At 42.8% G+C, this 26,625-nt stretch overlaps 1 protein-coding gene and 13 non-coding genes across 14 annotated transcripts; 1 reads left to right on the top strand and 13 right to left on the bottom strand.

The window, feature by feature from the left end:
* Positions 1–760: 760 nt before the first annotated feature.
* On the bottom strand, positions 761–976 carry LOC122768878. Its single transcript, XR_006360376.1, has one exon. It is a non-coding gene; the product is annotated as a small nucleolar RNA U3 (small nucleolar RNA).
* Positions 977–3,167: 2,191 nt separating this feature from the next.
* On the bottom strand, positions 3,168–3,383 carry LOC122768867. The gene has a single exon (XR_006360366.1). It is a non-coding gene; the product is annotated as a small nucleolar RNA U3 (small nucleolar RNA).
* Positions 3,384–3,966: 583 nt separating this feature from the next.
* Positions 3,967–4,182, bottom strand: LOC122768875. The gene has a single exon (XR_006360373.1). It is a non-coding gene; the product is annotated as a small nucleolar RNA U3 (small nucleolar RNA).
* Positions 4,183–8,514: 4,332 nt separating this feature from the next.
* On the bottom strand, positions 8,515–8,730 carry LOC122768866. Its single transcript, XR_006360365.1, has one exon. It is a non-coding gene; the product is annotated as a small nucleolar RNA U3 (small nucleolar RNA).
* Positions 8,731–13,261: 4,531 nt separating this feature from the next.
* On the bottom strand, positions 13,262–13,477 carry LOC122768879. Its single transcript, XR_006360377.1, has one exon. It is a non-coding gene; the product is annotated as a small nucleolar RNA U3 (small nucleolar RNA).
* A 1,257-nt stretch (positions 13,478–14,734) lies between these two features.
* Positions 14,735–14,950, bottom strand: LOC122768865. Its single transcript, XR_006360364.1, has one exon. It is a non-coding gene; the product is annotated as a small nucleolar RNA U3 (small nucleolar RNA).
* A 516-nt stretch (positions 14,951–15,466) lies between these two features.
* LOC122768874 lies at positions 15,467–15,682 on the bottom strand. The gene has a single exon (XR_006360372.1). It is a non-coding gene; the product is annotated as a small nucleolar RNA U3 (small nucleolar RNA).
* A 1,265-nt stretch (positions 15,683–16,947) lies between these two features.
* Positions 16,948–17,155, bottom strand: LOC122768888. The gene has a single exon (XR_006360384.1). It is a non-coding gene; the product is annotated as a small nucleolar RNA U3 (small nucleolar RNA).
* Positions 17,156–18,764: 1,609 nt separating this feature from the next.
* Positions 18,765–18,980, bottom strand: LOC122768870. Its single transcript, XR_006360368.1, has one exon. It is a non-coding gene; the product is annotated as a small nucleolar RNA U3 (small nucleolar RNA).
* Positions 18,981–19,498: 518 nt separating this feature from the next.
* LOC122768860 lies at positions 19,499–19,714 on the bottom strand. The gene has a single exon (XR_006360359.1). It is a non-coding gene; the product is annotated as a small nucleolar RNA U3 (small nucleolar RNA).
* A 1,246-nt stretch (positions 19,715–20,960) lies between these two features.
* On the bottom strand, positions 20,961–21,176 carry LOC122768862. Its single transcript, XR_006360361.1, has one exon. It is a non-coding gene; the product is annotated as a small nucleolar RNA U3 (small nucleolar RNA).
* Positions 21,177–21,692: 516 nt separating this feature from the next.
* On the bottom strand, positions 21,693–21,908 carry LOC122768872. Its single transcript, XR_006360370.1, has one exon. It is a non-coding gene; the product is annotated as a small nucleolar RNA U3 (small nucleolar RNA).
* Positions 21,909–21,962: 54 nt separating this feature from the next.
* On the top strand, positions 21,963–25,985 carry LOC122767926 (basic salivary proline-rich protein 2-like). Its single transcript, XM_044023499.1, has 3 exons — positions 21,963–22,256; positions 23,051–23,249; positions 25,090–25,985. Exons 1-3 carry the CDS (start codon positions 21,963–21,965, stop codon positions 25,983–25,985), a joined length of 1,389 nt encoding a protein of 462 aa, XP_043879434.1.
* On the bottom strand, positions 23,899–24,114 carry LOC122768895. The gene has a single exon (XR_006360390.1). It is a non-coding gene; the product is annotated as a small nucleolar RNA U3 (small nucleolar RNA).
* Positions 25,986–26,625: the final 640 nt, after the last annotated feature.

The raw sequence follows: 26,625 nt of genomic DNA on the forward strand, positions 1-26,625 counted from the left end.
GAGGCAACTGAAACACAGCTGAAATAGTACTTTGTTGTAGATTTACCAAGATGATATCAAAAAACATATTGTAGTCTCTTTTTTTTAGTGTATTCACTTCAATATTCCTCCAGTAGCTTCAACATCACATAACCAAGGTAACTTGTGCACTGGACAGCAGGCCTTTGGGGCAAATTGTGTTTGTGATGTTGGGCTATATAAATAAAATGGACACAAAACTACAAAGAGGTGTCCGGGTTGACTATTTTTATCCTGAGATGAAGGTCAAGGAGAAGAGGTGGGTCTTTAAAAGTCATTTAAAATGTTCAATGGTAGGGGCAGAATTTCCATGGGTAACCCGTTCCAAAGTTTCGGGGGAGAAAAGGCCCAATCGCCCCAGGTTTGGATGGTGTCAAACCATTACGAGCTTTAAAAACAACAATACAATGCCCCAAAAAATGTCCCTCAGTGCGAAAAATGACTAAACAAATACAAGGACGATATCGAGACTGCAGGCAAAGCCACAAGTTTCTCATTAAAAGACAACCAGTAGGCCGACTACTGATACTTGTGAGGTAGAGTGGGTACACAGGGAAAATGTTAAAATCTTTAAAGTGCAGTGTAAAGATGCACAAAATGAGTTCTTGCACTTCATGTTGGTCTGCTGTTCTGTAGCTTTCTGCCATCTTTGAGGTGGATGGTGATGTGTATGTTTTATTTTCATGAGAGAAAATAACATAACATAATATTAACTGACAAATTTCATTCATATCAAAGAACAGCCACTCTGATCATATTCTCTTCCTCTGAGCCTCAAGAAGAAGCAAAGAACAGTCATCAATGACATTGAGCAGATGAAGTAAAACATTAGTCAATGTCAACTTCATGCTCAGAAAAGAACATCTCAACTCATCATCGTGGTAAACGAGACCAAACTCTTTAGAAACACATTTCTCAAGTCAGAAACTATAGAAATGATCCCTGAAAGTATAGTCTTAGTTTAGGAGCAGGTGAAGACAGGATCCAATTCTTCTAACTATCCTGGTCACTCATGGTTTTCTCCAACTGTCTCACAACCTAACCTGACTGATAAATGTGCCATGCTACATTATTTTAATGAAGATTTTATCACAGCAGGGCACTTGTTTGATTCTTTAAATCATGATTTTGTAAACATTGTTTAAATAACGACTATACAGTTGTAAGCCATCCCCCTGTGGATTGCGCTTTTAATTTTGAACATGTGTCTATTTTTGAGGTCTGTAGCTGGTCCTGATGGTTTGGATCCATTTTTTCCAAAGCTGGCTGTTGATTTAATTGCTGAGCCTCTAACTTGTATTTTTAAGTTAAGCCTTAGCAGAAACAAACTTCCTAAAATTTGGAAATCTGCGTTCGCCCTCCCACTGCTTAAAGGAGGTGAACCCTCAATGCGAACAATTATCGGCCTATTTGGCGAAAGTATTTGAAAAATTGGTTTGCGATCAATTGTTTTGGAATCAACATGCGATCAATTGTTTTGGAATCAACATGCGATCAATTGTTTTGGAAACAACATTCTTCAATCAGGTTTTAGGAAGCAACACAGCACTGCCACTGCTGCCCTAAAAGTTTTAAATAATGTGTTTAAGGCATTGGACTCAAAAAGGTTTTGTGTTGCCCTGGATCACAATATTTTGCTAGATATTCTCATCAAAAAAGGCATCTTCCACACAAGCTACTACTTGGTTCAAAGACTATTTGGCAAATAGGACACAATGTGTTCAGATGGCTGTAGTTAGTTCCACTTTTCTTGAGGTCACAAAAGGTGTACCTCAAGGCTCAGTCCTAGGACCCATTTTGTTTACAATTTTCATGAATGATCTGTGTGCAAACTTGTCTAATGCCTCACACCATTCACTCTTCACATTCAATTGCACATTCATATTTTGCAATCCGCCTTTGATACAGTGCAGACTAATCTGGAGAAATTGAAACTGGTATTAAATGCTGAAACATCCAAAATAATGCTTTTTTCAAACTCATCTGTTCCCATGGAAAAATCCCCTTAGTTAGAACTTCCCATGGCAGAGCTCTTGAGCTGGTTACCAGTTATAAGTACCTGGGATTTGTTATTGATGGGGAGCTATCTTACAAAGTGCATATTAGAAATTTGGTTTCTAAATTAAGAGTGACGCTTGGTTTCTTTTATAGAAACAAGTCTTGTTTCTCCCTCAGAGCTAGGAAGGTCCTGATATCAGCGACGTTGTTACCAATACTTGACTATGGCGATGTTGTGTACATGTGTGCCTCTAACAGTTGCCTACAGTCTTTGACTCCAGTCTATCATTGTGCTCTGAGGTTCATCACTGGCTGTAGCCTGGATGACTCTGGTCTATAAGGCTCTTCTCGGCTTGGTTCCTACCTATTTAAGCACTTTTCTTCAGCGAACCAGAAGCCATTATGCCTTACGTTCCAATGACATTTTGCACTCGTCTGCTCCACGCGTTCAGACCGAAATGGGGAAAAAAGCTTTCAGTTTCTCTGCCCCCTCTGCTTGGAATACCCTCCAAACTGAACTTAAATTGCAAGCTTTTATTTCACTGGGAGCTTTCCGCTTGATCTTAAAAGATAGACAACAGAAATCCATTGAACAGTGCCTATGTTCGAAAATTGTTACTGTGACCACAATTCCTGTACTTTATGTTTGTCAAGTTGTACTCTTGTATTTCCATGTTTGTATTGTAGTTGCTGCCTTCCTGTTTTTTATTTAACTACGATGTGTGCTGCTGCCTTTCTTGGCCAGGTCACCCGTGTGCAAGAGATCTTGATCTCAATGGGTCTTTTATCTGGTTAAATAAAGGTTAAAAAAAATTTAAATAAACAAATAAACGACACAACACATACCACCATTTTAGGTGTGACAATGACCTTAGTCCAGTGCTGCGAGTTTGTGACTCAACACAGCAAAGCACAACCTATAAATATGCAGATCATAAATAATGTTCATAATTTTATCCACAAATCATCAAATCATGCACTTAATCTGAAAATGCCAAAACGACACATGAAACACTTCAGCCAATTTCTTTTCCAGCAAACACAATTACATGTCCCACATTTAGTCCAATAGAGAACTAAGATATTCTAGCTATTAAGAAAAGAAATAACAAGCATTACCATGAGATAGTATATATTGACACTGAAGAACAACCACTCTAATCATATTCTCTTCCTCTGAGCTTCATGAAGAAGCAAAGAACAGTCATCAACGACAGTGAGCATATGAAATAAATCATTACTCAATGCCAACTTCATGCTCAGAAGAGAACATCACAACTCATCATCGCGGTAAGCGAGATCAAACTCTGTGGAAACACATTTCTCAAGTCACAAACTATAGAAATGATCCCTGAAAGTATAGTCTTGACTTAGGAGAAGGTGAAGACAGGATCCAATTCTTCTAACTGCCCTGGTCACTCATGGTTTTCTCCTACTGTCTCACACAGTTTGCGAACTGTTCTTTTTATATACAAACCGTCCATGCTATTGTCTACATAGTTTCTATATATTCCTGTTTCTTTTTTTAACTTAAATATTTTTATTATTATTTATTATTCTTTTGGAAAATGTTTTAGTAAAGGTTTTTCTTTTTTTTTGCATTGAAGTTAATTGTAGCCTGCTTATTTTTAAAAACCTCCACCAGTAAAATATATATTGGTGGAATGGGAAAGTTTGAATGTGATTGTGATTATTTTCTTGATAAAAATGAGTTAGCCCTGTATAGCTTGTAAAAGAATAATCAAATACAAGGATAAACAGCTCCTCATGTTCAGGTTTCCTTCAAAGACCCATGACACCAGCTGTAGAAGTGAACAAATACTCTAAGGTAACTAAGAATAACTAGTTTCCCTGTCATTGCTACAGATACAACACTAGTAATATCCCATTACTTTCTGACTTACATACCTATGTATAGTAACAGACAAGTTTCATTTACATTAAAGAAGAACCACTCGGAACATATTCTCTTCCTCTGAGCTTCATGAAGAAGCAAAGAACAGTCATCAATGACAGTAAGTAGATGAAGTAAATCATTACTCAAAATCAATTTCATGCTCAGAAGAGAACATCACAACTCATCATCGTGGTAAGCGAGACAAAACTTCTTAGAAACACATCTCTCAAGTCAGAAACTATAGAAATGATCCCTGAAAGTATAGTCTTAGTTTAGGAGAAGGTGAAGACAGGATCCAATTCTTCTAACTATCCTGGTCACTCATGGTTTTCTCCAACTGTCTCACACAAACGTCACGACACACAACATGCGAAAATAAAGCACCATCTTGTTTTTGTTGTACGTTACCTCGGAACTGAGTGCAGTAAACGTGGCTACTAGCTTTGATCAGACTGAGTCTCAATGCATCTCTTTGATAAATAGAACAAACACAACAGTGGCGACAAGGATACAAAGGAATATGATAAAGCGTTGAAATACTTAATACAATCGGACATTCTGTGACGTTGGGAAGGAATTTACACATGGTCAATTTGGAAGACAACAGAATTCGTCCCTGGCGCGAGTAGCTAACATGGCGTCATATATAGGAAGAAGACTGGATGCATTCGATAGCTCCACGGAGGATTCTGCCATGGGTGGAAAGGCATATAGCCTCCTTCGAAGTTTGACAGCCCACCATGTGGACACACCATTGATGCAAACAGACTACACAAATGTCAAGAGAAAATCCAGACAGTGTTGAAGGCCCCTCAGCCTCAAAATGTTTCACAGCTGAGATCCTTTCTGGGGTTTGTGAACTATTATCACAGGTTCTTGCCCAATGTGGCAACAGTGCTCCATCCCTTGAATCAGCTCCTCCAAATAGGACGGAAATGGATGTGGACCAGAGACTGTGAACGTGCGTTCCAAGAAGCAAAGAAGCTTTTGACATCACCCACGGTCCTAACGTACTGCAACCCTTCTCTGCCCGTCAAGCTAGCATGTGATGCTTTACTGTATGGCATTGGGGCAGTGATGTCTCACATTATGGATGACAGCAGTGAACGGCCAATAGCTTTCGCATCTCGATCCCGAACTACAGCAGAGAAAAACTATGCCCAGATCGACAAAGAGGCACTGAGCTTAGTGTGGGGGGTGAAGAGGTTTAATCAATACTTGCTTGGAAGAGAATTCAACCTCATGACTGACCATCTGACCCTCATGTCAATTTTCAGCCCTCAAAAAGAGGTTCCAGCTACCACTGCTGCTCGTATGCAGCGCTGGGCATTGTCTCTCAGGGGATACCAGTACAAGATAGAGTTCCAGGGGACTGGGGACCATGCAAATGCGGACAGACTGTCACGCTTGCCTCTGTATGATAGGAACAACAAACAGGAAGATGGCTGTCTTTTAGACATGTTCACCCTCAACCAGATTGAAAGCACGCCTGTCACCGCTGAAATGGTACAGGCTGAGACTAGACGTGACAAGACATTGTCCCAGGTTTACTTGGCCACACAAACAGGCTGGACCACAGTCCACAAAACCACCTTAGCTCCATTCTATCTGCGTAGGAATGGACTTACCTTGAATACTGGCTGTGTCATGTGGGGAATAAGGGTTATCATACTTCAGAACCTCAGAACTAAGGTTTTGGAGGAACTACATTCTGGCCACCTGGGAGTGGTTAAAATGAAGGCGCTGGCGAGGAGCTTTGTGTGGTGGCCCGGAATTGACCAAGATGTTGAAGATGTAGCGATGCAATGTTCAAGCTGCCAGCAGGTGCTAAACGAACCAGCATCTTCCCCACTTCACCACTGGGAATGGACTGCATCTCCATGGCATCGCATTCATATGGACTTTGCAGGGCCTTTCATGGGCACAAACTTCTTGGTAGTAGTCGATGCATGTTCCAAATGGCCAGAGGTCTTCACCATGAACTCCACTACAGCAAGCCAAACAATCACAGTGCTCAGAGATCTCTTTGCCAGAACTGGAGTTCCAGAGCAATTGCTCCCGATTGGACCTTCTCCAGCCAAACAAAAGACACACTGTCCAAGGCAGGCAAATCCAAAGACAGGCAAAGACAGGCAGAGATGGGAAACTGCGACACTTTGCCATTGGACAGAGTGTATTAGAAAGAAGTTACCGAGGAGACCACAAATGGGTCCCGGCCACTTACACTGTTGAAGTTAGATCAGACGTTGTTTGGCGGCACCATATCGATCAGCTGAGGAACTCCAGACTGACTGGAGGAAGACTTGTCTGTGGTATTACATGTCATTTAGCTGAAGCTTTTATCCAAAGTGACTTACAATCGAATTAAGTACAATCAGCCAGGGGTGGAGTCGAACTTGCGACCATTGCGACCATGATGTCTTTCGCACACAGACAAAATGGAGGGCAGACAGCACCGCCTGAACCCTCTGCAATGGACTCTCAGTCCGCCACTATCCCCACATCCTCCACCGACACCAGTGTTCCTGGCTACAGCGCCACCCGCTGTAAAAATGAACGAAATGACTCAAAAAAAGATAAGTTCAATTTACTGTCTGAGAGTAAAAGATCCGAGTCAGTAAGAAGAGTCAAACTTCCCATCACTAGAGCATATGAATTAAATCATTACTCACTCCCAACTTCTTGCTCAGAAGAGAACATCACAACCCATCATCGTGGTAAGCAAGACCAAACTCTGTATGATTGATCATATGTAATGATTCCTGAAAGTATAGTCTTAATTGAGAAGGTGAAGACAGGATCCAATTCTTCTAACTATCCTGGTCACTTGTGGTTTTCTCCTACTGTCTCATACAGTTTGCGAACTGTCCTTTTTATATACAAATTATCCATGCTATTGTTTACATAGTTTCTATATATTCCATTTTTTCTAAAGCTGGCTGTTGTTTTAATTGCTGAGCGTCTAACTTGTATTTTTAAGTTAAGCCTTAGCAGAAACAAACTTCCTAAAATTTGGAAGTTCGCCTTTCCACTGCTTAAAGGAGGTGAACCCTCAACGCGAACAATTATAGGCCTATTTCAAAATTATGTATTTTGGTGAAAGTGTTTGAAAAATTGGTTTGCGATCAATTGAGGGACTATTTGGAATCCAACAACATTCTAAACTCTCTTCAATCAGGTTTTAGGAAGCAACACAGCACTGCCACTGCTGCCCTAAAAGTTTTAAATGATATGTTTGAGGCATTGGACTCAAAAAGGTTTTGTGTTGCCCTGTTCATTGACCTGTCCAAGGCATTTGACACTGTGGATCACAATATCTTGGTAGATATTCTCATCAAAAAAGGCATCTCCACACAAGCTACTACTTGGTTCAAAGACTATTTGGCAAATAGGACACAATTAGTGATGTGATGTTCCGTATCAAGCCTTCGAAGCGTGTGCAGAGTAGGGGAGGGGGCGTTTCCGCGATGCGCGTATCGAGGCTTGCTTCATTTAGGGGAGGAGCCAAAAATGATGCCGTCCGAAGCCTCGCTGCCCGGCTGTACCACGTGATTGCTTCGTGAAGTGGTGCAGATTTTGCCGCAAGGTTTTACATCTATATAGGCCCCTCAGGCTCCATTCAAAATGTGGGTTTTTGAAGGAGAGTTGCGGTCAGTTGAGAGTTTGGATAGAGTTTGGAGAGTTTGGATAGTTTGGATACTAGAGTTTGAATAGCGTTTATATAGTTTGGAGATAGTTTGGAGAGTTTAGGGGGAGAGAGAGATTTAGGAGTGAGGAGAGTAGGATAGGTGATATAGGATGGAGCCAGCAAGGCTCATCATTGTCCAAGTTACACAAGCATAATCTGTGCCCTTTTCCTAGTTCCACAAGCACTTTCACTGTCCTCTGCCTGATTACGCCCATGCCATTTCCAGAAAAACATTGCACAACCTGCCATATTATGATATTACCATTTTGGGAAGATTTACACACAGAATACATTCAAAAAATGTATTAAACACATATGTACAGAAGTTATTTGGTCATACTTTTTTTGTAATTCATAGTCATTTCAACCAGACACAAAAATTCAATGCTTCACACATTATGTGGTTAAGATACAGCTGCCTGTGATTATACACTTGGCCAGTAGGTGGTTTCGTGTGCACATGAAGTTTCGAGAAATGAACCCTTTCTTGAACCAATTGGCTGAAGTGGTTCAATGCCTCATGAGGCTTCATCTCACCATCACTAGACACAATGTGTTCGGATGGCTGGAGTTAGTTCCACTTTTCTTGAGGTCACAAAAGGCGTACCTCAAGGCTCAGTCCTAGGACCCATTCTGTTTACAATTTTCATTAGTGATCTGTGTGCAAACTTGTCTAATGCCTCACACCATTTTTATGCTGATGATACGGTCATTTATTGGTCCTCACATTGAATTGCACAAGCATTCAAGCATTCATATGTTTGCAAGTGCAGTACAGTGCAGACTAATCTGGAGAACATGTCCCACTTAACAGAAACATTAAGTTCAATAGAGAACTAGGACTTTGTAGCTATTAAGACAAGTAATAACAAGCTTCACCATGAGATACTTTATATACACACACTGAAGAACAACCACTCTGATCATATTCTCTTCCTCTGAGCCTCATGAAGAAGCAAAGAACAGTCATCAATGACACTGAGTAGATGAAGTACATCATCACTCAACGTCAATTTCATGCTCAGAAGAGAACATCGCAACTCATCATCATGGTAAGCGAGACCAAACTCTTTAGAAACACATTTCTCTAGTTACAAACTATAGAAATGATCCCTGAAAGTATAGTCTTAGTGTAGGAGAAGGTGAAGACAGGATCCAATTCTTCTAACTATCCTGGTCACTCATGGTTTTCTCCAGAAGAGAATTCACCCTCATTACTGACCATCAGCCCCTCATGTCAATTTTCAGCCCTCAAAAAGAGGTTCCAGCGAACACTGCTGCTCGTGTGCAGCGCTGGGCATTGTCTCTCAGGGGATACCAGTACAAGATAGAGTTCCAGGGGACTGGGGACCATGCAAATGCGGACAGACTGTCACACTTGCCTCTGTATGATAGGAATAACAAACAGGAAGATGGCTGTCTTTTAGACTTGTTCACTCTCAACCAGATTGAAAGCCCGCCTGTCACCACTGAAATGGTACAGGCTGAGACTAGATGTGACAAGACATTGGCCATTTCTCAATACTCAAGTAAGCAAATATGTACTTGCTTACTTGGGAAGTAAATACTTGGGAAGTACGCTGGGAGTATATACTTGCCAAGTACGGGAGTACACAAGTATGTGGTTGTTTCTCAATACTCAAGTATGCAAGTATGTATGTATTGTTCTGCTGTTTGAATGGTGGCTGGCACCAAGGGCTGCAGCCTCATTACCGCCACCTACAGTGTTGATAAATGAACATATAAAATACTTTTAATAAATGCACATATATGTTGTTATTATATTTACATTTTAAATATTTAACTTCATTTATTAATTTATTTCTATTAAAATATACAATACAAACAATGCAATGTGGAAAATAGATATATTACAGCATTGTTGAGTAGTATGTATATATATGTATACATATACTACTCTATAAATGTGTACAAATATATACTACTCTACATATCTAATATTTACATATTATATTTAAATACAGATACAATGACCGTGTGACTTTAATATAAATCTAAAATTCAAAGTTAAAATAAATAAAACAATAAAGGGGACATATTATTCCCTATTTCCCCCATTAAAATAGTTCCCTGGTGTCCTAATGAACATGTCAGTGACATGCTTTGATCAAAATACCATAAGGATGAAGCACCATAGCAGTTCAATAACCCTGGTAAACCCACCCCTTTCAGAACACTTGGTTTTCGTGCATGGTCCCTTTATGTGCAAATGAGACACCGGCAAACACACACCCACTTCTTCCAGGGGGTTTCTGATTTGTCCTCTTTACAGCGCTCACTCGCTCAGATCCTGTTCCCTCTGCTCCATTCCTCTCCCCCTCCCTCCACTAGTTCTCTGACAATATCAACATGGCAGTGTGCGCAGAAAACAGCGAGAGTGCCGTCACAGGAAGAGACGTCCTACATAAGGATCGAGCCGAACAGTGCCGAACTGTAAATCAGTTAAAAACACTTAGGGACAGCACCGCTGATGGCCACCGCTGATCGCCAGTGGCGAGCTGCATGAACTGCCGCTGTATGTGACTGTATCAGACCGGTGACTGTATGCTCCGGAGCTGGCGATCAGTCACATACAGCAGCAGTTTAGGCAGCTCGCCGCTGGCGATCAGCGGTGCTGTCCCTAAGTATCCATGTGTCGGAGGTCTCTTCCTGTGATGGCACTCAAACATACAGTGCCAGTTTAGGCTGCTCGCCGATCAGTGGTGCTGTCCCCATGTCTTTTTAACTGATTTTCAGAGTGTAGCACCGCTGCACAGAGAGTGCAGCACCGCTGATCGCCAGCGGCGAGCTGCATAAACAGCTGCTGTATGTGACTGTATCAGACTGAGTCTGTGCTCCGGTCATGGAGGACGTACTGAACAAATATTTTTAATTAGGATGTGTCAGAATGGTCAGTTATGAGCTCTATGTGACCTTTTCTTAACAATGTGTGTGTTTGTATGTCGGTGAAATACGTTCGCTAACTAAATACGGCGACCGCTGGCCGCAGTCTGATGCGAAGTGGTGCGAACACACGAACACATGTTTGCTGACTTATCCGGCACATTAGCTTCATATATAAAATCCTCTGTAAAACACTGTGCTCCACTGTGCAGCCACCAACAGCACACTTGTCCCTCCGCGTTGACATAATACCGCTCTTCCTCACTCGCCTGCACTCTCGCCGGGACAAGGTGGAGCTAAGGTGGAGCTCTCGAAGTAAACTTACTGGTGGGGCGGTAAAATTCGCGGTGAAATGCGCATGCTGCCGTCATAAGCGGAGGGAATTCAACATTGCGTGTTTTATCGCCTATACTTACACTAAGGGGGACCACGAAAACATGACTGAGTATTCTTTTTCCACACTTTGGCGACTGGTAGGGCCTCCAGAGTCCCAAATATAAGTATTGAAATGGTTAAAAAGTTGATTTTGCATAATACTGTATGTCCCCTTTAATAATATCCAAACTTTCAAACGGTCAGGTCAAAACGTTTCCATTATAAACAAAATAACACGTCAACAACAAATCTATGGATCACACCAAGCATCTAATGACAGCGACGTCTGAGCCAGTGGATCATTTCATCAGGACAGACCGAGGTAACGCTGCTCTGTGCCGGACACTGAGCGCTGAGCGCCCGCAGAGGCGAGATGATCACCTCCGACAAACGTCGCTGCCAAACTATAAATATGTCATACTTTCATACACAAACCACATGTTTGAATTCTAAATGACTAATTTCTCGCCTCAAATGATGTCAAAACTTTGTTCCGGGACACAGAAAAATAGTTATTTCAGATTTATATTTCTATTATCTGCTGCTATGTTCCGCCGAAATGTATTCTGGGATACATGGCCATCCCAAGTACGCTTAAGTCACCTCCGATGCATACTTGGTAAAAATGGGTGGAGCGAGGACACTTCCGGGTTTGAGAACCGTCCTCGCTGTTCGCTTACTTGAGAATTGGAACAGCACTTGGACGGAAACTGATGACGTTTTCACAAGTACGGGAGTACGCACAAGTACGCATAAGTATGGATATTGAGAAACCGCCCTAGTCCCAGGTTTACTTGGCCACACAAAAGGGCTGGACCACAGTCCACAAAACCACCTTAGCTCCATTCTATCTGCGTAGGAATGCACTTACCTTGAATGCTGGCTGTGTCATGTGGGGAATAAGGGTTATCATACCCCAGAATTAAGGTTTTGGAGGAACTACGTTGTGGCCACCTGGGAGTGGTTAAAATGAAGGCGCTGGCGAGAAGCTTTGTGTGGTGGCCTGGAATTGACCAAGATGTTGAGGATGTAGCGATGCAATGTTCAGGCTGCCAGCAGGTGCTAAACAAACCAGCATCTTCCCCACTTCACCACTGGGAATGGCCTGCATCTCCATGGCAACGCATTCTTGTGGACTTTGCAGGGCCTTTCATGGGCACAAACTTCTTAGTAGTAGTGGATGCATGTTCCAAATGGCCAGAGGTCTTCACCATGAACTCCACCACAGCAAGCCAAACAATCACAGTGCTCAGAGATCTCTTTGCCAGAACTGGAGTTCCAGAGCAATCGCTCCTGATTGGACCTTCTCCAGCCAAACAAAAGACACACTGTCCAAGGCAGGCAAATCCAAAGACAGGCAAAGACAGGCAGAGATGGGAAACTGCAACACTTTGGCATTGGACAGAGTGTATTAGTAAGGAGTTACCGAGGAGACCACAAATGGGTCCCGGCCACAGTAAAAGAACAACACGGCCCACTGTCTTACACTGTTGAAGTTAGATCAGGCATTGTTTGGCGGCACCATATCGATCAGCTGAGGAACTCCAGACTGACTGTGGAGGGAGACTTGTCCATGGTGTCTGCCACTGCTGAAAATGGAGGGCAGACAGCACCACCTGAACCCTCTGCAGTGGACTCTCAGCCCGCCACTATCCCCACATCCTCCACCGACACCAGTGTTCCTGTGGGAAATCAGGCGGTCATGCCCGGGAAAGGGGAACGCTATCCCACTCGAATCTGCAAGCACCCTCAAAGACTGATAGAAGAATAACTTATTAGCTATATAGCTAATTTCAAATGTTCTATATAGTTAATTTCAAATGTTTAATATTGAGTTATACAGTTAGTTTCATTGATTGATTAATTGAGAAGCAATTATTACGTTTACACTAAATGTCATTCTGAATAGTTTGTATCTTGGAGGGAGGAATTGTAGTGTTTTGGAGCAACCACTTGGTGTCGCTAGAGTATTGAGGTTCTCCGAGGTATATGTTTTTGTTGTACGTTACCTCTGAGCACAGTAGGAGGAAGAACCGCACCGTCACGGCACCATCGCCAGACTCATCCTTCCCCTGCAGCCACTGTGGCCGAGTCTGCAGATCATGCATTGGACTCGTCAGCCACCAGAGGGCATGTACCAGAAGTGGACTCAACCACTGAAATCTTCGTTAGCGAAGCCAAGCCAAGAAGAACGTTACCTCTGAACTAAGTGCAGTAAAGTGGCAACTGGCTTTAACCACACTGAGTTTCAATGTGTCTCTCTGTCATATATAGAACCAACACACACACAAACAACTTTTACTCATTAATTATTCTTAGACATATATATATCATTGTTTTCTTTCTTTCTAGAGCATGATTTATATCAACAATAACAGATGACCACTCTGATCATATTCTCTTCCTCTGAGCTTCATGAAGAAGCAAAGAAAAGTCATCAATGACAGTGAGCATATGAAGTAAATCATTACTCAATGACAACTTCATGCTCAGAAGAGAACATCACAACTCATCATCGTGGTAAGCGAGACCAAACTCTTTAGAAACACATTTCTCAAGTTAAAAACTATAGAAATGATCCCTGAAAGTATAGTCTTAGTTTAGGAGAAGGTGAAGACAGAATCCAATTCTTCTAACTACCCTGGGCACTCATGGTTTTCTCCAACTGTCTCACATAAACAACACAACACACATCAAGTAAATACAGCACATGTCTTGCTATAATGGCTACAACTTCATCACTGTTTTTCCCCCCCTGCCTCACCTGCAGGAAATCCCACTGAAGCCGTTGGCACATATGTCACAAATACTAAAAATCTGACATCATAATCCCTAAAACCAAGAAATCAAACAATTGAATCACACCACACACTTTATCTAGAGAAATCCACCTCACAAGTTAAGACTTCAATGAAACAATCTCAACTACATTTAGGTGTGAAAATGACCTTAGTCCACTGCTGCGAGTTTGTGACTCAACACAGCAAAGCACAACTTATAAATATGCAGATCATAAATAAAGTTCATACATTGTATCCACAAATCATGCACTAAATCTAAAAATGCCAAAATCACACATGAAAAAAATGAACCATATTTTTTTCCAACAAGCACAAATAGATCTCCCACTTACCAGGAACATTAAGTATAATACAGAACTAACACTTTCTAGCTATTAACACAAGTAATAACAAGCTTTACCGTAGTGTTGTAGTATTTGAGATCGGCCTTGGTCTCAGGACCACTTTTTGAAGTTCTCGGTCTCTTCTCGGAATTGGCTGCATTTTTACTCTGGATTGTCTCGGTTTCGGACAAAGCGGGCTCTGGATTCTATTTCAAGACCGGTCAAGACCACAATTGTGGGGATATCAATAAATTGTCTGTGCATTTTTGGATTAACTTGTTAATATCATTACTGTGATTTTGCGTACATCGTATTCGGGTACAACCAATAACTTGACTCATTTATCATTTGAAATTTTTGTCACCGTTAACGGCTGTCACCCCTCCCGCCCCCTTTCACACGCCCCCCACAAAAGTGCATGTGAGTGACAAGAGAAGAGGCCGTGAGACGATGTCCGCCAACTCATCTATAATCAAATTTAGTTACCTGAACCACAAACTGACTTTTTGTGCATAAATACCTCCAAAAGAAAACAAACCCAACGTGTAAATTCTGCAAAGCGACGCTAACGGAGATGGCTGGGACCACGTCCAACTTTTACTGTCTCGGTCTCGACCCTTCAAAGTCTTGGTCTTGTCTTGGTCTCGATACACTGTGGTTTAGGTCTCAGTTAAGATGGTCTTGACTACACCACTAGTGATGAAATACTTTATATTGACACTGAAGAACAACCACTCTGATCATATTCTCTTCCTCTGAGCTTCATGAAGAAGCAAAGAACAGTCATCAATGACAGTGAGCATATGAAGCTTATCATCACTCATTGCCAACTTCATGCTCAGAAGAGAACATCACAACTCATCATCGCGGTAAGCGAGACCAAACTCTGTAGAAACACATTTCTCAAGTCAGAAACTATAGAAATGATCCCTGAAAGTATAGTCTTAATTTAGGAGAAGGTGAAGACAGAATCCAATTCTTCTAACTATCCTGGTCACTCATGGTTTTCTCCTACTGTCTCACACAGTTTGTGAACTGTTCTTTTTATATACAAATCGTCCATGCTATCGTTTTTTTTTTATCTTAAATATTTTTATTATTATTAATTATTCTTGTGGAAAATTTTTTAGTAAAGGTTTTTCTTTTTTTTTTGCATTGAAGTTAATTGTAGCCTGCTTATTTTTAAAAACCTCCACCAATAAAGTATATATTGGTGGAATGGGTACGCTTGAATGTGATTGTGATTATTTTCTTGATAAAAATCAGTTAGCCCTGTATAGCTTGTAAAAGAATAATCAAATATAAGGATAAACAGCTCCTCACATTCAGGTCTCCTTCAAAGACCGATGATACCAGCTCTATACGTGAACGAATATTATTAATTAAAATTTTAGTGTTGCATGCTTTTTGACTTGATTTTCTACGTATAGTAACAGACAAATTTCATTTACATTAAAGAACAACCACTCTGATCACATTCTCCTCCTCTGAGCTTCATGAAATAGCAAAGTACAGTCATCAATGACAGTGAGTATATGAAGTAAATCATGACTCAATGCCAACTTCATGTTCAGAAGAGAACATCACAACTCATCATCGTGGTAAGCGAGACCAAACTCTGTAGAAACACATTTCTCAAGTCAGAAACTATAGAAATGATCCCTGAAAGTATAGTCTTAGTTTAAGAGAAGGTGAAGACAGGATCCAATTCTTCTAACTACCCTGGGCACTCATGGTTTTCTCCAACTGTCTCACATAAACAACACAACACACATCAAGTAAATACAGCACATGTCTTGCTATATGGCTACAACTACAACACTGTTTTTCCCCACTGCCTCACCTGCAGGAAATCCCACTGAAGACGTTGGCACATATGTCACAAATACTAAAAATCTGACATCATAATCCCTAAAACCAAGAAATCAAACAATTGAATCACACCACACACTTTATCTAGAGAAATCCACCTCACAAGTTAAGACTTCAATGAAACAATCTCAACTACATTTAGGTGTGAAAATGACCTTAGTCCACTGCTGCGAGTTTGTGACTCAACACTGCAAAGCACAACCTATAAATATGCAGATCATAAATAAAGTTCATACATTGGATCCACAAATCATGCACTAAATCTAAAAATGCCAAAATCACACATGAAAAAAATGAACCATATTTTTTTCCAACAAGCACAAATAGATCTCCCACTTACCAGGAACATTAAGTATAATACAGAACTAACACTTTCTAGCTATTAACACAAGTAATAACAAGCTTTACCGTAGTGTTGTAGTACTTGAGATCGGCCTTGGTCTCATGACCACTTTTTGAAGTTCTCGGTCTCGTCTCGGAATTGGCTGCATTTTTACTCTAGCTTGTCTCGGTTTCGGACAAAGCAGGCTCTGGATTCTATTTCAAGACCGGTCAAGACCACAATTGTCGGGATATCAATAAATTGTCTGTGCATTTTTGGATTCACTTGTTAATATCATTACTGTGATTTTGCGTACATCGTATTCGGGTACAACCAATAACTTGACTCATTTATCATTTGAAATTTTTGTCACCGTTAACAGCTGTCACCCCTGCCGCCCACTTCCGCCCCCTTTCACACGCCCCCCACAAAAGTGCATGTGAGTGACAGGAGAAGAGGCCATGAGAAGATGTCAGCCAACTCATCTATAATAAAATTTAGTTACATGAACCACAAACTGACTTTTTGTGCATAAATACCTCCAAAAGAAAACAAACCCAACGTGTAAATTCTGCAAAGCGACGCTAACGGAGATGGCTGGGACCACGTCCAACTTTTACTGTCTCGGTCTCGACCCTTCAAAGTCTTGGTCATGTCTTGGTCTCGATAAACTGTGGTTTAGGTCTCAGTTAAGATGGTCTTGACTACACCACTAGTGATGAAATACTTTATATTGACACTGAAGAAGAACCTCTCTGACCATATTCTCTTCCTCTGAGCTTCAAGGAGAAGCAAAGAACAGTCATCAATGACAGTGAGGACATGAAGTAAATCATCACTCAATGTCAATTTCATGCTCAGAAGAGAACATCACAACTCATCATCGTGGTAAGCGAGACCAAACTCTGTAGAAACACATTTCACACCGCTGAAATGGTACAGGCTGAGACTAGACGTGACAAGACATTGTCCCGGGTTTACTTGGCCACACAAAAGGGCTGGACCACAGTCCACAGCTCCATTCTATCTGCGTAGGAATGAACTTACCTTGAATGCTGGCTGTGTCATGTGTGGAATAAGGGTTATCATACCTCAGAACCTCAGAACTAAGGTTTTGGAGGAACTACATTGTGGCCACCTGGGAGTGGTTAAAATGAAGGCGCTGGCGAGGAGCTTTGTGTGGTGGCCCGGAATTGACCAAGATGTTGAAGATGTAGCGATGCAATGTTCGGGCTGCCAGCAGGTGCTAAACGAACCAGCATCTTCCCCACTTCACCACTGGGAATGGCCTGCATCTCCATGGCAATGCATTCATGTGGACTTTGCAGGGCCTTTCATGGGCACAAACTTCTTAGTAGTAGTGGATGCATGTTCCAAATGGCCAGAGGTCTTCACCATGAACTCCACCACAGCAAGCCAAACAATCACAGTGCTCAGAGATCTCTTTGCCAGAACTGGAGGTCCAGAGCAATCGCTCCCGATTGGACCTTCTCCAGCTAAACAAAAGACACACTGTCCAAGGCAGGCAAATCCAAAGACAGGCCCAGAGAGCCAGCGATGGGAAACTGCGACACTTTGCCATTGGACAGAGTGTATTAGAAAGACGTTACCGAGGAGACCACAAATGGGTCCTGGCCACAGTAAAAGAACGACACGGCCCACTGTCTTACACTGTTGAAGTTAGATCAGGCATTGTTTGGCGGCACCATATTGATCAGCTGAGGAACTCCAGACTGACTGTGGAGGAAGACTTGTCCATGGTGTCTGCCACTGCTGAAAATGGAGGGCAGACAGCACCGCCTGAACCCTCTGCAATGGACTCTCAGCCCGCCACTATCCCCACATCCTCCACCGACACCAGTGTTCCTGTGGGAAATCAGGCGGTCATGCCCGGGAAAGGGGAACGCTATCCCACTCGTATCCGCAAGCACCCTCAAAGACTGATAGAAGAATAACTTATTAGCTATATAGCTAATTTCAAATGTTCTATATAGTTAATTTCAAATGTTTAATATTGAGTTATACAGTTAGTTTCATTGATTGATTAATTGAGAAGCAATTATTACGTTTACACTAAATGTCATTCTGAATAGTTTGTATCGAGGAGGGAGGAATTGTAGTGTTTTGGAGCAACCACTTGGTGTCGCTAGAGTATTGAGGTTCTCCGAGGTATATGTTTTTGTTGTACGTTACCTCTGAGCACAGTAGGAGGAAGAACCGCACCGTCACGGCACCAACCCCAGACTCATCCTTCCCCTGCAGCCGCTGTGGCCGAGTCTGCAGATCATGCATTGGACTCGTCAGCCACCAGAGGGCATGTACCAGAAGTGGACTCAACCACTGAAATCTTCGTTAGCCAAGCCAAGCCAAGAAGAACGTTACCTCTGAACTAAGTGCAGTAAACGTGGCTACTGGCTTTAACCAGACTGAGTTTCAATGTGTCTCTCTCTCTTATATAGAACCACCGCACACACATTGAAAATGTTTGTGTAAAAAGTTTTTTGCACTGAAAGTAATTATAGTCTTCTACCTACATACAGCATAATTTATATCAACAATAACAGATACCACTCGGAACATATTCTCTTCCTCTAAGCTTCATGAAGAAGCAAAGAACAATCATCAATGACAGTGAGCATATGAAGCTTATCATTACTCAACGCCAACTTCTTGTTCAGAAGAGAACATCACAACTCATCATCGTGGTAAGCGAGACCAAACTCTGTAGAAACACATTTCTCAAGTCAGAAACTATAGAAATGATCCCTGAAAGTATAGTCTTAGTTTAGGAGAAGGTGAAGACAGAATCCAATTCTTCTAACTATCCTGGTCACTCATGGTTTTCTCCTACTGTCTCACACAGTTTGTGAACTGTTCTTTTTATATACAAATCGCCCATGCTATCGTTTTTTTTTTTAAATCTTAAATATTTTTATTATTATTAATTATTCTTTTGGAAAATATGTTAGTAAAGGTTTTTCTTTTTTTTTGCATTGAAGTTAATTGTAGCCTGCTTATTTTTTAAAACCTCCACCAATAAAGTATATATTGGTGGAATGGGTACGCTTGAATGTGATTGTGATTATTTTCTTGATAAAAATCAGTTAGCCCTGTATAGCTTGTAAAAGAATAATCAAATATAAGGATAAACAGCTCCTCACATTCAGGTCTCCTTCAAAGACCGATGATACCAGCTCTATACCTGAACGAACATTATTAATTAAAATCTTAATGATGCATTCTTTTTGACTTGATTATCTATGTATAGTAAGAGACTAATTTTATCTACATTAAAGAACAACCACTCTGGTCACATTCTCTTCCTCTGAGCTTCATGAAGAAGCAAAGAACAATCATCAATGACAGTGAGTATATGATGTAAATCATTACTCAATGCCAACTTCATGCTCAGAAGAGAACATCACAACTCATCATCGTGGTAAGCGAGACCAAACTCTGTAGAAACACATTTCTCAAGTCAGAAACTATAGAAATGATCCCTGAAAGTATAGTCTTAGTTTAGGAGAAGGTGAAGACAGGATCCAATTCTTCTAACTACCCTGGGCACTCATGGTTTTCTCCAACTGTCTCACATAAACAACACAACACACATCAAGTAAATACAGCACATGTCTTGCTATAATGGCTACAACTTCATCACTGTTTTTCCCCCCCTGCCTCACCTGCAGGAAATCCCACTGAAGCCGTTGGCACATATGTCACAAATACTAAAAATCTGACATCATAATCCCTAAAACCAAGAAATCAAACAATTTAATCACACCACACACTTTATCTAGAGAAATCCACCTCACAAGTTAAGACTTCAATGAAACAATCTCAACTACATTTAGGTGTGAAAATGACCTTAGTCCACTGCTGCGAGTTTGTGAATCAACACAGCAAAGCACAACCTATAAATATGCAGATCATAAATAAAGTTCATACATTGGATCCACAAATCATGCACTAAATCTAAAAATGCCAAAATCACACATGAAAAAAATGAACCATATTTTTTTCCAACAAGCACAAATAGATCTCCCACTTACCAGGAACATTTAGTATAATACAGAACTAACACTTTCTAGCTATTAACACAATTAATAACAAGCTTTACCGTAGTGTTGTAGTACTTGAGATCGGCCTTGGTCTCATGACCACTTTTTGAAGTTCTCGGTCTCGTCTCGGAATTGGCTGCATTTTTACTCTAGTTTGTCTCGGTTTCGGACAAAGCGGGCTCTGGATTCTATTTCAAGACCGGTCAAGACCAGAATTGTGGGGATATCAATAAATTGTCTGTCCATTTTTGGATTAACTTGTTAATATCATTACTGTGATTTTGCGTACATCGTATTCGGGTACAACCAATAACTTGACTCATTTATCATTTGAAATTTTTGTCACCGTTAACGGCTGTCACCCCTCCCGCCCCCTTTCACACGCCCCCCACAAAAGTGCATGTGAGTGACAGGAGAAGAGGCCGTGAGACGATGTCCGCCAACTCATCTATAATCAAATTTAGTTACCTGAACCACAAACTGACTTTTTGTGCATAAATACCTCCAAAAGAAAACAAACCCAACGTGTAAATTCTGCAAAGCGACGCTAACGGAGATGGCTGGGACCACGTCCAACTTTTACTGTCTCGGTCTCGACCCTTCAAAGTCTTGGTCTCGATACACTGTGGTTTAGGTCTCAGTTAAGATGGTGTTGACTACACCACTAGTGATGAAATACTTTATATTGACACTGAAGAAGAACCACTCTGATCATATTCTCTTCTTCTGAGCTTCACGAAGAAGCAAAGAACAATCATCAATGACAGTGAGCATATGAAGCTTATCATTACTCAATGCCAACTTCATGCTCAGAAGAGAACATCACAACTCATCATCGTGGTAAACGAGACCAAACTCTGTAGAAACACATTTCTCAAGTCAGAAACTATAGAAATGATCCCTGAAAGTATAGTCTTAGTTTAGGAGAAGGTGAAGACAGAATCCAATTCTTCTAACTATCCTGGTCACTCATGGTTTTCTCCTACTGTCTCACACAGTTTGTGAACTGTTCTTTTTATATACAAATCGTCCATGCTATCGTTTTTTTTATCTTAAATATTTTTATTATTATTAATTATTCTTGTGGAAAATGTTTTAGTAAAGGTTTTTCTTTTTTTTTTTTGCATTGAAGTTAATTGTAGCCTGCTTATTTTTAAAAACCTCCACCAATAAAGTATATATTGGTGGAATGGGTAAGCTTGAATGTGATTGTGATTATTTTCTTGATAAAAATCAGTTAGCCCTGTATAGCTTGTAAAGGAATAATCAAATATAAGGATAAACAGCTCCTCACATTCAGATTTCCTTCAATGACTGATGATACCAGCTCTATACGTGAACAAATATTATTAATTAAAATCTTAATGATGCATGCTTTTTGACTTGATTATCTATATATAGTAACAGACAAATTTCATTTACAGTAAATAACAACCACTCTGATGACATTCTCTTCCTCTGAGCCTCATGAAGAGGCAGAGAACAGTCATCAATGACACTGAGTAGATGAAGTAAACCATCAATCAACATCATCTTCATGCTCAGAAGAGAACATCACAACTCATCATCGTGGTAAGCGAGACCAAACTCCTTAGAAACACATTTCTCTAGTTATATACTATAGAAATGATCCCTGAAAGTATAGTCTTAGTTTAGGAGAAGGTGAAAACAGGATCCAATTCTTCTAACTATCCTGGTCACTCATGGTTTTCTCCAGAAGAGAATTCACCCTCATTACTGACCATCAGCCCCTCATGTCAATTTTCAGCCCTCAAAAAGAGGTTCCAGCGACCACTGCTGCTCGTATGCCGCGCTGGGCATTGTCCCTCAGGGGATACCAGTACAAGATAGAGTTCCAGGGGACTGGGGACCATGCAAATGCGGACAGACTGACACGCTTGCCTCTGTATGATAGGAACAACAAACAGGAAGATGGCTGTCTTTTAGACTTGTTCACTCTCAACCAGATTGAAAGCCCGCCTGTCACCACTGAAATGGTACAGGCTGAGACTAGACGTGACAAGACATTGTCCCAGGTTTACTTGGCCACACAAACAGGCTGGACCACAGTCCACAAAACCACCTTAGCTCCATTCTATCTGCGTAGGAATGGACTTACCTTGAATGCTGGCTGTGTCATGTGGGGAATAAGGGTTATCATACCTCAGAACCTCAGAACTAAGGTTTTGGAGGAACTACATTCTGGCCACCTGGGAGTGGTTAAAATTAAGGCGCTGACGAGGAGCTTTGTGTGGTGGCCCGGAATTGACCAAGATGTTGAGGATGTAGCGATGCAATGTTCAGGCTGCCAGCAGGTGCAAAAAGAAACCAGCACGTTCCCCACTTTACCACAGGGAATGGCCTGCATCTCCATGGCAACGCATTCATGTGGACTTTGCAGGGCCTTTCATGGGCACAAACTTCTTAGTAGTAGTGGATGCATGTTCCAAATGGCCAGAGGTCTTCACCATGAACTCCACCACAGCAAGCCAAACAATCACAGTGCTCAGAGATCTCTTTGCCAGAACTGGAGGTCCAGAGCAATCGCTCCCGATTGGACCTTCTCCAGCCAAACAAAAGACACACTGTCCAAGGCAGGCAAATCCAAAGACAGGCCCAGAGAGCCAGCGATGGGAAACTGCAACACTTTGGCATTGGACAGAGTGTATTAGTTAGGAGTTACCGAGGAGACCACAAATGGGTCCCGGCCACAGTAAAAGAACAACACGGCCCACTGTCTTACACTGTTGAAGTTAGATCAGGCATTGTTTGGCGGCACCATATTGATCAGCTGAGGAACTCCAGACTGACTGTGGAGGAAGACTTGTCCATGGTGTCTGCCACTGCTGAAAATGGAGGGCAGACAGCACCGCCTGAACCCTCTGCAATGGACTCTCAGCCCGCCACTATCCCCACATCCTCCACCGACACCAGTGTTCCTGTGGAAAATCAGGCGGTCATGCCCGGGAAAGGGGAACGCTATCCCACTCGTATCCGCAAGCACCCTCAAAGACTGATAGAAGAATAACTTATTAGCTATATAGCTAATTTCAAATGTTCTATATAGTTAATTTCAAATGTTTAATATTGAGTTATACAGTTAGTTTCATTGATTGATTAATTGAGAAGCAATTATTACGTTTACACTAAATGTCATTCTGAATAGTTTGTATCTTGGAGGGAGGAATTGTAGTGTTTTGGAGCAACCACTTGGTGTCGCTAGAGTATTGAGGTTCTCCGAGGTATATGTTTTTGTTGTACGTTACCTTTGAGCACAGTAGGAGGAAGAACCGCACCGTCACGGCACCATCGCCAGACTCATCCTTCCCCTGCAGCCGCTGTGGCCGAGTCTGCAGATCATGCATTGGACTCGTCAGCCACCAGAGGGCATGTACCAGAAGTGGACTCAACCCCTGAAATCTTCGTTAGCGAAGCCAAGCCAAGAAGAACGTTACCTCTGAACTAAGTGCAGTAAAGTGGCAACTGGCTTTAACCAGACTGAGTTTCAATGTGTCTCTCTGTCACATATAGAACCAACACACACACAAACAACTTTTTACTCATTATTTATTCTTATACATATATATATCATTGTTTTCTTTCTTTCTAGAGCATGATTTATATCAACAATAACAGATGACCACTCGGAACATATTCTCTTCCTCTAAGCCTCATGAAGAAGCAAAGAACAGTCATCAATGACAGTGAGCATATGAAGTAAATCATTACTCAATGCCAACTTCATGCTCAGAAGAGAACATCGCAACTCATCATCGTGGTAAGCGAGACCAAACTCTGTAGAAACACATTTCTCAAGTCAGAAACTATAGAAATGATCCCTGAAAGTATAGTCTTAGTTTAGGAGAAGGTGAAGACAGGATCCAATTCTTCTAACTACCCTGGGCACTCATGGTTTTCTCCAACTGTCTCACATAAACAACACAACACACATCAAGTAAATACGGCACATGTCTTGCTATATGGCTACAACTGCAACACTGTTTTTCCCCACTGCCTCACCTGCAGGAAATCCCACTGAAGCCGTTGGCACATATGTCACAAATACTAAAAATCTGACATCATAATCCCTAAAACCAAGAAATCAAACAATTTAATCACACCAGACACTTTATCTGGAGAAATCCACCTCACAAGTTAAGACTTCAATGAAACAATCTCTTTTTTTTTTTTTTTTTAACCTGTCCTGTCTAGTACCCAGGACATGTAATATGATTGACTGCATGCCTTTTGGTGTCGGACAGATTTGATATGTGCAGGACGAGTCTGGGATACTCATAACTGCAGTATTTTTATTTATTCGTTTTATGATTATGTGTTGCGGGCAGCCGGACCGGACAGGGGGACAGGGAGTGGACTGACAAGGGGATGGGGAGTGAGCGGGGAGGAGGAAGGGAAGGGAGAGAGAGAGAGAGAGCGAGAGAGAGAGGGAGAAAAAAGAAGAGAGAAGGAGATCGAGAGTGAGAGAGAGGGAGAGCAAGGTGGACAACAGTATAATACATGGGTTAGTACCATTAAATTGAAATTATATAAAGTAGACAGAACATACCTGATAAGACAGAACCTAGGCAACTTAAGGGTGACATTAGTGTGTTAGTAACAGGTTAATAACATTAAACAGTTGAAATTATTTAGCGTATACAGAACATACTTTCAGATACAGTTTATATAGTAATTGTTAACGACCACATCAAGAGAGTATGTCCGGGCTTACAACAGTTATATCAGTTAAATTTAATTTATCTTAGCGTGTTAGTGTGTGTGTGTGTGTGATCGTGCATATCAGTGTATATGTGCAGGGGTTGTCATTAGGTACGATTGGAATTGGGGTGGGGGACCGTGCCAATGTCCGGCCCGTCCCCAGCGACGGGCCGAAAATCATCCAGGCGCCTAAGGTGCCCAGTAGCCGTACTGGGCAGGAGAGGCCCACAGCCACCACCCCCAGGATAGCAACGCATCCGTCCCGCAGGGGGCCCGTCGGAGGAATGCGGGGGGAAAGCCCCCCCCACCCAAGGTCGACCCAAGGGGGCCGACGGCGACAAGACCACGGACAGAGGCCGAACCACCCCACACCCAGGCAGGCCGCAGAGGCCCAGGGTCTCCGCACCCAGAGCCCGCCAGCGCCCAAGGGCAGGGTCAGCCCACCACCGGGGGGAGCAGAGCCCCCCCAGACCGCCCACCAGGGAGGCACGGCCAGATACCCACCACTGCCACCCCCACCGCCCCCCAGAAGCCGACCGCACGCCCCCCAGCCCAGGGAGGGACAGGCGGAGGCCCACGTAGGGCCACCAGCCAAGGGGGCCCCCAGAGACAGAAGAGAGGCAGACTCCCGAGCTGGTCCAGACCCCCCAGGTAGAGGCAGGGCCAGTGGTCCAAGGACCCGCCGCGCCCAACCCCGCGGTGCCCCGGAGAGGGGTCCCCCAACATCCAGGAGCATCTGCGCCCGTCGACGACCCCCGCCGGGTAGGCAGACTGCCGCCCACCACAGTACCTTCAGGGAGGTGCGTCATGATGAGCCACAACCATGCCTCCCGGACACCCCCCAGACCGAGCGCAGGGGACCCGATCCCCCACGTCCAGCGACGCCTCATGGCCACCACTGCTGCCCCCACCCAGACCGCCAGTCCCAACACGGCCAGGGGGTGGGCAGGAATCGAGCGCTCAGGAGTGCACCCATGACCACCCCCCCCACCCCAGCCCACCGGTGATTGATTTGGAGGTGTGTGCGTGTGTATGGTGTGTGATACGATGTATGTTAGTATCTGGGGTGTAGTTAAAATGGCGGAGGGAAATGTGGCACGGGCGTCCCACTGTTGGCAGACAGTGGAGCCGTCGACGTGTCTCTCGCCCACCAGGCCCTAATGTCTAACATGCGATAAAATTAGGGTAAGAGTGGCAGATCATCGGGGGAACGGAGAGCGGCCCCATCATGTGATGGTCCCACCCCCCGACCCCCCATCATCTCAGCCACACCCCCCCGGTGCCCTAGATGTGTGTGTTTAGATGTATCATCTGTGGTGGGGGGGAGCGTAGGGGGTGGGCAAGAGTGCCCCCCCAAGTAGGTTGCCAGCTTCCTGACTGGCAGGGCCATATGCCCCATTCCCACTCACCCCCGGCCAAGAAGGGAGCAACCCGTCCAGGCCAGGGACACGCCATGGCATCCCATGAGCGCCGCCGGGGGGGAGGACCAGATACCCCCACACCCGACCAGAAGGTAGGACCCCGGTGAGCACACCAGCCCCGACGAGGCCAATGAAACAATCTCAACTACATTTAGGTGTGAAAATGACCTTAGTCCACTGCTGCGAGTTCGTGATTCAACACAGCAAAGCACAACTTATAAATATG

This window comes from Solea senegalensis, linkage group LG4 (genome assembly GCF_019176455.1).
Source record: "Solea senegalensis isolate Sse05_10M linkage group LG4, IFAPA_SoseM_1, whole genome shotgun sequence".
Classification (NCBI taxonomy): Eukaryota; Metazoa; Chordata; class Actinopteri; order Pleuronectiformes; family Soleidae; genus Solea; species Solea senegalensis.